The sequence below is a fragment of the Phodopus roborovskii genome, unplaced genomic scaffold, assembly GCF_943737965.1.
Source record: "Phodopus roborovskii unplaced genomic scaffold, PHOROB, whole genome shotgun sequence".
NCBI lineage: Eukaryota > Metazoa > Chordata > Mammalia > Rodentia > Cricetidae > Phodopus > Phodopus roborovskii.
In genome coordinates, this window is record NW_026126407.1 from 47,909,986 (window position 1) to 47,924,397 (window position 14,412).

The following is a 14,412-nucleotide window of genomic DNA, read 5'->3' on the forward strand; positions in this document are numbered from 1 at the left end:
TGTGTGGTCTAGTTGCAGAAATATGCAAATGACAGATATTAGTGAGCATTTTTTTTGTTTTCTATTTTTTAAGATTTATTTTTATTTTGAAGTGTGTGTGTGTGTGTGTGTGTGTGTGTGTGTGTCTGCCTGTCTGTCTGTCTGTCTGTCTGTCTGTTTCTGGCTATGTATACTTGAGTTCAGGTACCCATGGAGGCCAGTAGAGGGTGTCAGATCCCCTAGAGCAGTTTTAGGGGTTGTGTGCTGCCTAGACAGAGGTGCTAGGAACTTGAACTGTCCTTTGTGAATCAGCAAGCTCTTTTAATCTCTCCAGCCTCTCCATTTTACTCTTAATCTAGTTTAGTGTTAGTATTTTTCCATAAGGATTTGAATCTTGTAATCTGAAAAGTGAGATATTACAGTATTGGGTGATTTTCACAACTCAAAATGTTGAATATATATAAAAAATACTTAATCCTGTAACAGAAGAAGAGCACATAAGTGTTGTCTGCAGGGACCTTGCACTGATATGCACAGTTTAGATGGCTGCATTGAATCTGGCCCAAATGTGTGGGAAAATAGCCCACTTTGATCCCTAGATTGGATTCTGAGGTTGGAGTCTGATAGCCAGGCATGTATAATAGGGTGGGTCTTCACTCTGGCCAGTCCCTGCTCCAATGAAAAGAAAATCTAGTCTTGTAAGTTACATAACCAAAAGAAAGCTCTGTGACCCAGTCATAACCACTCAAGTACTTGAGTTTTTAGTTTTCTTTTTTATGTATATTGTTTTTCTCCTGAGCAATTTGTAATTCCCTGGGGTAAATCCAATGCCCAAAATTCTCCTTGCCTTACCAAGGTGCTGGAAGAGGGAAAGATGTGGGTTACAGTTTCTTCTGGGTCTGTTGGGTGGTTACAGCCTGCCACAAAGTGGCTGTTTGCTGGAGGATGTTCTTGACAGACCATGTGACAGTGGAGCTACTATGCAAATGGCCATCCACGCCCAGCACCCTTCCTCCTGTGTGTTACCCAGGAACAGCTCACAGTACCCAGCCACCAGCTATGAATCTTCAGTGTCTTATAGCTCCTGGAGAATAGTTTCCAAGAACAAGACTGTGTACCATGGCCCAACCCTGAAAGTCATTGTTTAAAACTGTCCCATTACAGAAATATTTTGATATTTTAGTGACCTACTTAATTTTTTTGTTTTTGTTTTTATTTTTATTTTTGGAGACAGGATTTCTCTATGTAGCTTTGGAGCTTGTCCTATGTGGACAAGGCTGACCTTGAATTAACAGAGATCCACCAGCCTCTGCCTATAAGTACTGGGATTAAAGATGTATGTTTTTTTTGGGTATGAGTATACATGCTATGGCTCATGTGGGAGGTCAGAGGACAACTTTGTGGAGTCATCCTCCCTTCCATCTTTACATGGTTCTGAGTTTCTTCAGGCTCTCAGGCTCATGTGGTAAGCACCTAGGCCCACTGTGCCACCTCCCTGCCTCCAGTCACTACTTGAGTACATAAATAACCCTGGCAGTATTTGGGTGATGATTTACACCTCTTCAGCACCTGAAAACAATACCTGCTGTGGAGTAGGAATTTACAGAACTCTGCTGTTAAGTGAATTGCTCCAGTCTTCCTTCCTTCCTTCTTTCCTTCCTTCCTTTCTTTATCTTTCTTCTTTTTTCATCTTCCTTCCTTCTTCCTTCCTTCCTTTCTTGTTTTTCGAGACAGGGTTTCTCCGTATTGCTTTGGAGCCTGTCCTGGAACTAGCTCTCTAGACCAGGCTGGCCTCAAACTCATAGAGATCCTCCTGCCTCTGCCTCCCAAGCGCTGGGATTAAAGGTGTGCACCACTAACACTCTCTTAAGAATGGCCCCCTGAGTAAAGTGTCTTGAAAAATATAAATTTGGGGTCACCCAGATGGCTCAGCAAGTGAGGGCACCACCAAACTTGAATTTGATCTTTAGAACCCACATGATAAGACGGGCAATAGTAGCAAACACCTTTAATCCCAGCACTCAGGAGGCAGAGGTAGGTGGATCTCTGTAAGTCTGAGGCCAGCCTGGTCTATAGAGCAAGTTCCACGACAGCCAAGGCTGCACAGACAGACCCTGTCTTGAAAACAAACAAATAAAACAAAAGAACCCACTTGGTAGGAGAGAACTAATTTTCCCCAAGTCATCCTCTGACCTCCATGTGTGTGCTGTAACATGCTTATGTCCTCACCCCTCATATATACAAAATTAATAAATGAAAAAATTAAGCATAAATATGTAAGATGAGAAGCTGTTGGTTTAGGAGGCAGGATATGTAGCCATAGCTGAGTGAGGGGGGTGGTCACAAGGATTCTGCTGAACTCAGCAGGTGCCCAGAGGCTGGCATGTCAAAGTCCCACCAGAAGACACAGGAGGCTTATTCTCTTAGAGAATAGAGCCACGGACACCAGACACCACCGGGTGCATGAGGGCTGAGAGAAGCAAGGAGCTAATAACAGAGTCCTCTTAGCCCAAGTCCATTCTAAATGGAGGAACTTGGCATCCCCTGGCTCCAGCACTGGCAGACTGGATCCCAAAGCAAGTGTCTGGTCTTCCCTGCACAACTGTCAGTTCAAAAGAAGTTCCAGAAACACCCACAGTACAGCAGCAGCAGCTCCACGAGCCCTGGTTCTCAAGCCAGTCACAGAGCCTTCTGCAACTTCTGAAGCTCCTCAGGGGCTTTTATAGGGAGCAAAGGGATAAGCAAACTCGTCAAAGTGTATAGAAAAGAACTCTGGGAACAACAGAGAGCTCCAGATGTCTCACCACACCTCTGAGAACAAAGACTGGGTTCCTGCCCTGTTGGTGGGATATCCAGACCCCAAAGAACTTGTAGAAATTACAGATCAATGGATATCATTTAAAAAAAAGGCTGGTAAATAAAATTAAGTTACTCTTCCAGAAAATAGAATATAAAGGCGAGACTGATGGGGGAAGATGAGAAACCTGTATAGTTATCTTATACTAGTCACTCTGACCAGCACAGGTCAGGAAAGACAGGATCTGAGCATGTGGAGCAAGGCAAACAGATAAGGATAGCACCCAGCACCAAGGAGGTGGCCACTCCAATCCCCAAGTAGAGAGAGGGGTTAGAGGGGAAAGTTGGGAGTTTCAGGGTACTGGGCAGGTGTCAAGGGTAGCTTTGTGAGATTTGATCTCATATAAACTTAAACAAAAGTCCCACTCTGTATGGTAGACAGAGCCAGGACTTTGGTTTTACTCTCAATGAGTGGAACAAGTGTTATAACCTCCTTGCCCTCAGTTACCCTGTCTGGTATGCATCTCATAAGGTTAGGGGCTGGAGAGATGGTTCAGGAGTTAAGAGCACTGGCCTCCTGAGTTCAATTCTCAGCACTCGAATGTTAGTCAGCTCACAACTGTCTGTAACTCCAGTTCTCTGGGATCTGATACCCTTATACAGAAATAAATGAAGACAAAATACCAATACACATTTGTTAAAAAATTGTGTTCAGGTCTGCCAAAGGGGCAGCCCTTTGGCTATGAGGACAGAGCCAAACCGTTAGGTGAGGCTTTCAGATCCAGTGGGTCGACAGACCGCTTAGAGAAGCCTTAGCACAGATATCTGGGGCCTGAGGGGCAGCTGGTCCTCCTTTGGGTTGCGTGTTTTGAATTAAGCTGTGTTGTCTTAGCTGATTAAAAAGAAAAATATTTTTAAACAGAAGGGAAAATGAATGGTGCTGAAAGTGTTAGCATAGATAGGCGTCCTCCCGACACCCACCAATCGCTTACAGTGGCATTCAGACTCAAGGTTGCCGATGGCCCTGCCAGCCTGTGCCCTACATGCCCGCTGTCTCTCTTGTGTCTGGTTCAGGCTCCATTCCAGGTCACTGGTCTGCCTCTTCCACCACACTCCTCCCCCTCTATGTACCCTCCTTCTCAGGGCCTACTTACCCTCAAGCCTTGGATAATTGCCCCTTTTAGAACACTTCCAAGCCAGGGGCTCCTTCCCTGGTAATCTTGGCATAATACTTTAATATGAATTGTCATTAGACCCCTCCAAGCATTCACTTCTACTGGACTATGCTCTCTATGGTTGCTTAGTGCAGAGTGCCTTCAGAGCTGTGTAATGAGCAGTGGGATTAGTGAGGTCCTCGTCAATGAACTGGGAGCTAAGACATTAAAATCACCCCATTCTGCTGGGGAGAAAGCTCAGGGGAGGCTGAATTCTTGAATAGCCTTGGGCTCATCCATGCTAGAAGACTAGATATCTAGGGAGAGATGCTTTCCAGGATGAGGAGAACAGCTTTCACTTTCCTGATTTTGTAAAAAAAAAAAAAAAAAAAAAAAAAAAAGGGGGGGGGCGCTGCTGGAGGGTACTGATGCAAAGCCACCTGCCACTGACCCTGTGGCCTCCTCAAGCCACAATCCACCAGGCAGCACCTGCACTTCCTGGCCGGGAGAGCTGAAATTCTAACTCAGTGGGTGCATGTAATGAACATTCACTGGTAATTATGAAGTACCATGTAGCTAAACTGCCCCTTTTCTCTTCTTTTCTCTTCTTCTTTTTCTATTTTTGAAACAGAATTTCTTTGTATAGCCTCAGCTGTTCTGGAACTTGATCTGTAGACCAAGGTCTCAACTCACAGAGAAAAGCCTAACTCTGCCTCCTGAGTACTGGAATTAGAGGTGTACCTGTTTTTTTTTTTTTTTGTGGTTGTTGTTGGGGTTTTTGGGGGGGGGGTTCAAGACAGAGTTTCTCTGGGTTTGGAGGCTGTCCTGGGACTAGCTCTTGTAGACCAGGCTGGTCTAGAACTTACAGAGATCCGCCTGCCTCTGCCTCCTCAGTGCTGGTATTAAAAGTGTGCACCGCCACCACCCAGAATGACTTTTTTTTTTTTTTTTTTTACTCAATTATTTTTTTGAGGCAGGGTCTGTCTATGTTGTTCTGGAATGATACAGACCAACCAGACTGGCTACAAACTCAGAGATCAGCCTGTCTCTGCCTCAAGATTAAAGGTGTGTGCCACCACGATCATCTTATTATTGATTGATTGATTTTTACTAAAAGTCCCACTCTGTGTTAGGACTTGTACCCAGGCCCTTGTGTATGTATGCAAATCACATTTTACTGCTGTGCTCGACCCTGGGCTCTACATTTAAAAAGCTGCTGAATATTGAAAGCCTGATGAAGGGAGGGTGGTTCACTGATGACTGTCCCACGTTTCCTGGGTGAGCACAGAACAACTAGTTCTTTATGGAGCAATGATTAGAGAGCAGGCCCTTGTTCCTCCCACCCCCAGGTTAACTCTTCTCTTGAGATGCTTGACATGGTTCCCAGAGTTGCAAAGCATCCCCATGTTAGAAGTGTTCCTCCGGGTCTACTGCTAGAATGCTGCAGATATATTTCCTTCTGAAAGGCAGGTATGTTGGCTTGGGGGGCCTTTCAGTGTCACACAGTCAGCTGGGTCAGTGGCAGAGACACCTCAGAGCCCAGCCGAGAACAGCGACAGTTTCATCAGTTGTTCTTTATGTTGCTGATAGGTCTAAGTAGTCTCTTTCAGGTATCCACTGTTGCAGTTGCTGCGCTCTTGGTAGGCGTAAGTCCACAGCACCATCTAGGGGTAGTTTAGTAGTCAGGCAGTTGCTTTCCTCAGGACTAGGATTGGAGAGTCCAGGTGCTGATTGGCTGGCTCTCAAAGAGGCCAATAAAAAGCCAGCACAAAGTGTGTTGATGCACATCTTTAATCCCAGCAATTGGGAAGCAGAGGCAGACAGATCTCTATGAAAGATCTCTTGAGTTCAAAGACAGCCTGGTCTACAAAAGTGAGTTCCAGAACAGCCAGGGCTCCACAGAGAAACCCTGTCTTGAAAACAAACAAACAAACAAACAAAAAAAAAAACATGCAAATAAATGAATAAAAATCACTGCAGTAGTATTCCCATAAGCTTGTCTTGGAAGCTGCAGTTGCCAGCATTGAACTTCTACCAGAGAAGCTTATGGAAAAGTGGGGGATGAGTACAGGATCACTGTGAGTTGGCCCAACTGTCAGTCCTGTTGGTGTGCATGCAATACTCCTACCTATTATCATGGAAGTAGAGGAGTCAGAGGCAGGAAGATTGCTACAAATTCAGTTACATAACAAGTTCCAGGGCCAGCTAAACTACATAGAGACCCTTGTCTCAAAAAACCATGTCTTAACCACATTTATCAAGTAGACAGCTCAGTAGTAACACATGTTTGTACATTGGTACAATTAGTATTTTATTAGCACTTCCACCTGGCAGAATAGAAAGGTCCTCATTTCTCTATACTTCACTATGTTTTGAGTCTAGCCATCTAATCCAGTATGCAGAGGTTAGTACAGGATATTGATTTTGTTTCCTGATAGCTGCCAATTAATGCCAATTAAACAAACAATTTCTTATGTTTGTTGACCATTGCTGTGTATGTCTTTCATAGGGATAGGGCTGTGTCCATTTTGAGTTGAAGGACTTCTTTATAAAACTCTGTCTTAATAAGATTTATAATTTTTCTTCTGTATTTTGCAATTTTTTCACACTGTTGTAGTGTCCTTTAATGCATAAGAACTAAGTTTGGGTGCAGTTACTAGTTCACCAGGCAGGAGATGCTCAGAAGGAGCTACTGATGCCTAAAGGGGATGCTGTGTTGTAAGGGAGACACAGCACACAGGCACACAGACATCAATATACACCCCCAGGATGTGCACTGGGTATGCAGATGCACATGTGTATCACTTTCTGTGAGAGTGGTACCCATGCATTTTAAAATACCTAGTTCCAAGTCCTCTTGAAACAAAGTTAATTTGTTCAGTTTTAGACAGGGTTTTCTGTAGGTTAGGTAGCCTTACATTTACTGTGCAGAGAAAGGTGACCTTGGGTTCTAGATCCTGCATCTATCACCCAGTGGTAAATTAGAGATGTGTATCACTACACTTGCCTTACAAAATAAGAAACTGATGTCTTTAAGGTTTAAAGTAGAGATAAGAGAGAAGAGTCATTGTTCAGAGCCAGCCTGGGTTACATAGTAAGTACCCCACCCCCGGAAAAAAAAAAAAGGTTTGCGCACCACTGGTAGAACTGATAAGGCCTCAATGTTTCATGTAAATTAAGTGTCTAGTGCCTGCAGCCGCCAACATCTGTTGGGCTGACTTTTTTTTTTAATATAAAAATGTGAAAACATAAAGCAAACACTCAAGATAAACTAAGGATAAGTTCTCTGTAGGGAAGCAGCATTTTAAAAATTACTTTGGTCCTGTGTGTTGGTTCTCATCTGTAATCCTTGGGTGTTTAGGTGGGAGACTAAGGCCATCCTGGGCTACATCTTAAGACTCTTCTTCTAGAAACCTAAGTAGCCAGAGTGGTGACACACACCTTTAATCCCAGCACTCAAGAGGCAGAGGTAGACAAATCTCTGAGTTGGAGGCCAGCCTGGTCTACAGAGCAAGTTCAGGATGGCCAGGGCTACTCTGTCTCAAAAACAAACAAAAAAACCAAAAAACAAAACAAAACACCTAAGTATAAGTAAATCCCTTCATCTTGGTGATGCATCAATGCATGAGAACTATGATAAGTCCAAGAATTAGGAAGTACGTTATTCTTTGAGAGTTCAACTGTAGAATCTATAGGAAGGACATGTCACAGTGGGAGTGAACCATTTCCCTCCAGGCATTCTTTACCCAGAGCCATTAGAGATATTGGTATGGGCTGAGTATATCTGATGCCCCATCTGCCTTGCCCATGGCTGCCATACAATGTGAGCTAGGCAAGTACCCTGAGAGCCATAGCTGAGGGCAATGAGCACCCTCCTGCTCCTGCTTCCCTAGGGGCCATTGTGGGGTTTGAGGAAGTTTTTTTTTTTTGCTTTTTGCTTTTTGCTTTACAACACAGACTTGGGCAGGAGGAGCTCACAGTGAAGCCAGTTGCTGATGGACACTCTCAACTCTGTTTCCTCACAGGAATTGACTATAAGACTACCACCATCCTACTGGATGGACGGCGCGTCAAGCTGGAACTCTGGTAAGTTGTTGATCTAATGAGGACGTGGAAGCCAAGTGAGGAAGCATCTTATTTGCAATAACCATTTAAATAGACCCTGTTCACACTGAATTTTTCTTCATGGTGAGAAAAACAAAAAGCCCAGGATGTTTTATTTTAAAGCCTCCTCCAATTTTACCCATTAAAAAAAAAAAAAAAAAAAAAAACGTGTTTCCATGAAGCTGGAGAGATGCTCAGAGGTTAATAAGAGCACTTGCTGCCACTCAGGTTTGGATCCCAGCACCCAAACTCAGCTCACAACTGTCTGTAATTCAGTTCCAGTGTATCTAACACCTATTTCATGCCTCTCATGGGCATCAGGCATGCATGTGTTGCTCATACACATAAAATTAAAAATGAAGGCTGGATTGGTGGTGCATACCTGTAATCCTAGCACTTGGAATGCAAAGGCAGGCAGATCTCTGTGAGTTCAAGGCGAGCCTGTTCTTCTAAAAAGTGAGGTCAAGTTAAGCCAGGGCTGTTAGATAGAGAAACCCTGTCTCAGAAGAGAAAAAAAGAAGAAGGAACAAGGTTTACAATTGCCTTTAATTCTAGTCAGTACTTAGGAGATAAAGGCAGGCAGAGACCTTTGTAAGTTCAAGGCCAGCCTGTTCTACGCAGCAAATTCCAGTCAAAACTACATACACAGTGAGACGCTGTCTCAAAAGAAAAAAGAAAAAGAAAAGAAAAGAGGACAGGACTGAACCTTTCATACTGGGCCTGCTTGTACCTGCTGCTGATCCTTCTATGTGTTTCAGGGATACGTCGGGCCAGGGCAGGTTCTGTACCATCTTCAGATCCTACTCAAGGGGCGCACAGGTAAGACCAGCACCATTGTGTTATCCGGTAGGTGCCTCTCCTGATTCTTTCTGGATCACTATCCTTCTAGGTCTCTAAGTGCTTTATTCCCCTTGATGTGTTTTGTTTTCTTACAGCGCTGGGATGGAGCTCTGGTCCTTGTGCATGATAGGTGGGGTTCCACTACTGAGCTGCATCCTCAGCCCTTTTCTTTCCTAGTGTTTTGACATCCACACATCAGGTCTCCAAAAGCCCATCTGTGTAAGTAGGGTACTCAGCTTTGGAGTCTCCGTTCCAGACTGCCTATGTGGGAGGCAACAGGGTCTCTATTGCACCTACCTCTAGTATCCTTGTGTGAACTGTTGCTGTTCTCATGGTGCCTCAGGATGTGCCCTAAGCTTGACACAACCATTGCAATGGCCTCTCTAAGCTGTTGAGGTGCAGCTTACCCATCTGTTTTACTAGAAACCAAAGGTGTCCCCCCAATACCTGCCTCACACATAGAGTTGTATACCTCCTAAGGAGTGTGAATGGATGTGGAGGATATCTGGGCTGCATCAAAGCTAGAATGCTGAAGATTAGAAATGTTAAAGATGGGCTGCAGCTGATTCTCTGGACAGGAAATAGGCCATGGGGATCTTGTCTTGGCTATAGAAGAGTACTATGCATATACAGTATGTTGCATGGTGTGACTAGCTATTCCCTGTTCCCTGGGATCTCCTACATGCTTGCTTTCGGGTTTGTTTGGGTTTTTTTGTTTTGTTTTATCGCTCTGATACCAGAGGATGGGGAAGTAGTTGAGACCTGTGTAAAGAGAACTACTTTAGATCCTGTGCTGCTTCTTTCTACATGAGGGTGTGAGTAGAAGTTCATTTCCATTGTGAGGCATTCCAAACTTCTGGGAGAGCAAGAGAACCGACCCCAGGCTAATACCTATCTCTAGACAGCCAGGAACAAAGGGACAGACCCTGACTGGAGAAGCATAGTCTGAAGTCTAGATACTTTCAGAAAAAAATGAAAAAGTGAGGAACATTAGGATAAGGATGGATTTTACAGGCCCCTCTTCACTTTTCTTTTAAAATGTGTATTTTTATGTATATGGGTGTTTTGCCTGCCTGTATGGATGTGAACCATGTGTGTGCCTGGTAGCAATGGAGCTTAAAAGGGGGCCTCAGATCCCATGGGCCTGGAGTTACAAGTGGTTCTGAGCTGCTATGTAGTTTCTGGGAACAAATCTGGACCTTTTGGAAGAGCAGTCAATGTGCTTAGACACTGAGACATCTCTACAACTCCTATCCCCAATTTTTGAGAAGATCACATACTGCATAGCCCTCCTTCTCCAGCCTTTCAGCTGCGGGAGTTACATACACAAGCCACTACTCTCTGCCTCATTATTCTTTTAAAAGAGGAAGGATGGCTATGTTTTACATTATTATTGTTGTTGCTGTTGTTTTGCATTGAGAGAAAAAAAGAGAACACACACAAACACCAGGCTGTCCTGGAACTCACTCTGCAGACCAGAGACCAGTCTGGCCTTGAATTCAGAGAGTGCTGGGACTACAGGTGTGCATCACTACTGCTTGGTTTGGTTTTTCAAGACAGGAATTCTCTGTGTAGCCCTAGCCATCCTGTAACTCTCTATAGACCAAGCTGGCTCACATTCACAGACTGGCCTGCCTCTGTCTCCTGAGTGCTGAGGTTAAAGGTATGTCCATCAGATCTGACAAACCATCTTTTGTTTTGTTTTTTCCAAGACAGGGTTTCTTTGCCTGTCCTGAAACTCACTCTGTAGATCAGGCTGGCCTCGAACTCACAGAGAGACCTGTCTCTTCCTCCTTAGTGTTGGGATTAAAGACAGGCATCACACTATCTGTCCCTGACAAGCCATCTTGACAGGACATGTTTTCCTGCTCTTCTACCCTTTGCCAACCCAAAGAGGCCTTCTGGGTTCCTCAGGGTCTGGGTCTTGCACTGGCTTCTCCCTTGCTTTTGTCACTTGTCACATGTAGCACTGTCCTGTGGCTGCTGCTGAACCCCTTTAATCCTTACCAGTGGCCAAGCTGGAATGTTTTTATATTTGAGTCCTGAAGTGGCCTCTTAATCAATACTTCTGTGCTGCCTCCTGGGAGAGAGTGGGTCCCCCTGGCTTGGTATATGGAGGTACTAAGACAGGCCTGACAATGTCTGCTGGTGGAGCCACACCAGTGCCAGCAGGAGGTGCTGTCCACCTGGGCTGACTTGGGGTTACTTCCATTAGTACAGGAAATGTGTGGTTGTATGTTATGCCCTTTAAGGGCAGAAGTGGGTCTGTTTATATGGAAGAGTTTCTATGAGAAGTGGTAAAGGATACACGCAGATAGGTCATTGCTGAGGAGGACGTCAGCATGCCACTTGGTACCTGGCAGGTTCGTGTGTGTGTGTGTGTGTGTGTGTGTGTGTGGTGGACAGGCAAGAGAAATTCACTTTGGCTCTTTCTACTTTGGGAGTTTGAACTGCACAGATACATTATATGTGCTAAATGCTTATTTATGTACATTTATTATTTATTTGAGGAAGAGTGTGCATTAGTGGAGGTCAGGTGGCAAGTTTTGGCAGTCAATCCTCTTCCACCATGTGGATCACCAAGATCAAGCTCAGGTTGTCAGGCTTGGCAGCAGGAGCCATCTCTGAGGCTAGCCCTGAGCTGATCTCTCTGCCTCTACCTTCTAGGTGATAGGGTAACAGGTGTGTAGAACCATGACAAGGTCTCTGTCTCTCTCCTTCTCCTCCCTCCCTCTCCCTTACTCCTCTCTCCTCTCTCCTCTCTCCTTTCTCTCCTCTCTCTCTCCTCCAAGGTCTTACTATGTAACATCAGCTGGTCTTGATCCCAAAGCAGTTCTCCTACCTCAATCTCCCAAGTACTGCATTTAGAAACATGTGTCAACAGACCCATCTTAATTTCTAGGGTTTTAGCCAGGCTGTGGTGATGTACTTCAATCTCAGCACTTGGGAGGCAGAGGCAGGAGGTCTTTGTGAGTTCAAGGCCTGCCTGGTCTACAGAGCTAGTTTCAGAAAAGCTAGGGCTATTACACAGAGAAACCCTGTCTTGAAAAAAATAATTTTAGGGATTTTTGCTTGTTATTTTCAGACAGAGTAAGACAGAGTCTTACTATGTAGCCATGGCTGGCCTGGAACTTGATAGATGGGGCTGACCTCAAACTCAGAGATCTGCCTGCCTCTGCTGCTCCTGAGTGTGAGATTAAATGCCCCCCCCCTTTTTTTTTTTTTTTTTTTTTTTGTTTTGGTTTTTGCAGACAGGATTTCTCCCCCCTTTGTCTCTCTCTCACACTCACACACACAACACACACAGGGCCTCTATAGACATCTCTGGGTATGATGATTACATGGGTATATTTCTTTGTCAAAAACTCATCAATGTCCTTGTCTCAACTTAGATGTTTTCTGATATAAAAATTAAAGAATAGGGAGATGGTTTAGTTAGTAGTACTTAACCATCCAAGACCTGAGTTCAGTTTCTAGCACCAATGTAAAAAGATGGGCAACTACAATGAACACCTATAATCCCAGCAATAGGGAGGCAGAGCCAGGATTTCTGAGTTTGAGGCTAGCCTGGTCTACATAGTGAGTTCCAGGCTATATAGTATCGAAAAATAACAATAGTTGTAACAGTAAGGAACCTACTCTTAGGCCTAGTTCCACTTCTCAAGATATATCTTACATATTAAACTGAACAAAAACATTGCATATGGATGATCAGGCAGTGGTGGCACATGCCTTTAATCCCAGCACTCTCTGAGTTCAGGACAGCCAGTACTGTTACAGAGAAACTTGTCTTGGAAAAAAGAGAGGAAGAGGAGGAAGAAGACAGAATTGTAGGAGAGTCTTTTTGTCTTTTGCACTTTCTCTTTGAGACACAGTTGGTGGCTTTGGAGTTAGTTCTAGTAAGAACTTCATTTCAGTTCTCAGCTGTGTTGTCTGCAATTTATCACAGATGGTTTTCTCTAGGAAATCCACAGCAGCTATAGTTTCTCTACTCTAACCGTCACTCATACACTGTCCCAATAAGGGCCTGACCGAGTGCAAAGCTGGGAGTGATTTGGCTAGGAGGGGTAGTCAGGGCAAGGGTTCATCTTCCAGGAGTGGGCCTTCTGCTCACTTGTTTTAAATATAATACAATTCTAGAAATGGCAAAACGTTAGGGTCAACTGTACTTAGAACTTTTTTCTTTTGTGGCTTTTGCTATGCCCTGTATAGAATTCAGAGCTTTACAAACTGTATGCTGTGCCACATTTTCTCCCTCTCTCCCTTCCTCCCTCCTACTTTTGTTGTGCCAGGGTTAGAATTCAGGGCCTTATGTATTTTAGGCTACAACTATGCCACTAAACTATGTTCTAGCTGTCCCCTTCCACCCCACGCCTCCCCAAAAAGAAAACCTTCATTGTTAAGGCATGCTGAGATGAGTCTCTTGGGGGTGGTCTTTGGCACATCTCTGAGTAATCCTCAGGAGTTGAATTGCTACAGGCTGTGATACTATAGGTGGGACCATGATCTCCAAAGCCTGGCCTCTCTACAACAGATGAGAGCTTTCTTTGTGCTCAAGCAACAGGCTCACCCTAGATAATGTGTTTATTTATTGATTTAGGAAGGGAGTAGAGACTTTGTTAATTGTTGGTTGGTTTTTGTTGTAGGTACTTAGTTACTTTAAGCTTTTATGAAGAGACATCATGACCAAGGCAACTTCTTATTACAAAACACTTTTTATGTTTGTTTTTTGTTTTTCAAGATAGGGTCTAACTATATAGTTCTGGCTGCTCTGGAACTTTCTTCATAGACCAGGCTGGCCTTGAACTCAGAGATCCACCTATCTCTGCCTCCCAGGTGCTGGGATTAAAGGTGGGCACCACCACCTAGCTAAAAGAACACATTTATTGGAGGCATGTGTTTCAGAGAATTAGTTCTTTATCATCATGGCAAGAGCATGGTAGTATGCAGGCAGGCATGGTGCTACAGAAGTATCTGGGAGCTTTACATCCTGATCCATGGATAGGTGGAAAGATCAAGACAGACAGACACTGGGCCTGGTGTGGACTTTTGAAACCTCAAAACCTACTCTTAGCAACTCACCTCCTTCATCAAGGACACACCTCCTAATCCTTCCTAATTAGTTTATCAACTGGGAACTAAGCATATGAGCCTATGGGGGCTATTTCCATTTAAACAATCAGTTTTTTGAGTCAGGGTCTTGCTATGTATCTCTGGCTGGCCTAGACTTAGCTATCTAGACTAGTAACTAGAGTAGTCTCGAGTTTGCAGCAGTCCCCCTGCCTCAGTCTCCCGAGTGATAAGATTATAAATATGGATCTCCACCTCTGCTGTGTTTAGTTATTATAAATATTAACATTTTTCAGCTGGGTGGTGGTGGCACACACCTTTAATCCCAGCACTTGGGAGGCTGTGGTAGGTGGATCTCAGTGAATTCAAGGCCAACCTGGTCTACAAAGCAAATAACAGGATAGCTAGGACTTTTAAACACAGAGAACCCTGTCCCAAAAAACAAAACAAAAATTAACACTTTTCACCC

The 14,412-nt window shown here is 44.2% G+C and overlaps 1 protein-coding gene across 1 annotated transcript in view; it reads left to right on the top strand.

Annotated features, from left to right (window-relative positions):
• The window catches only part of Rab40c (RAB40C, member RAS oncogene family), a 35,020-nt gene that overhangs the window by 16,287 nt on the left and 4,321 nt on the right, over positions 1–14,412 (top strand). Inside the window, exons 3-4 of the mRNA XM_051181064.1 lie at positions 7,955–8,015; positions 8,792–8,852. Coding sequence (XP_051037021.1) covers positions 7,955–8,015; positions 8,792–8,852 — 122 coding nt within the window. The remainder of the gene's footprint in view (positions 1–7,954; positions 8,016–8,791; positions 8,853–14,412) is intronic.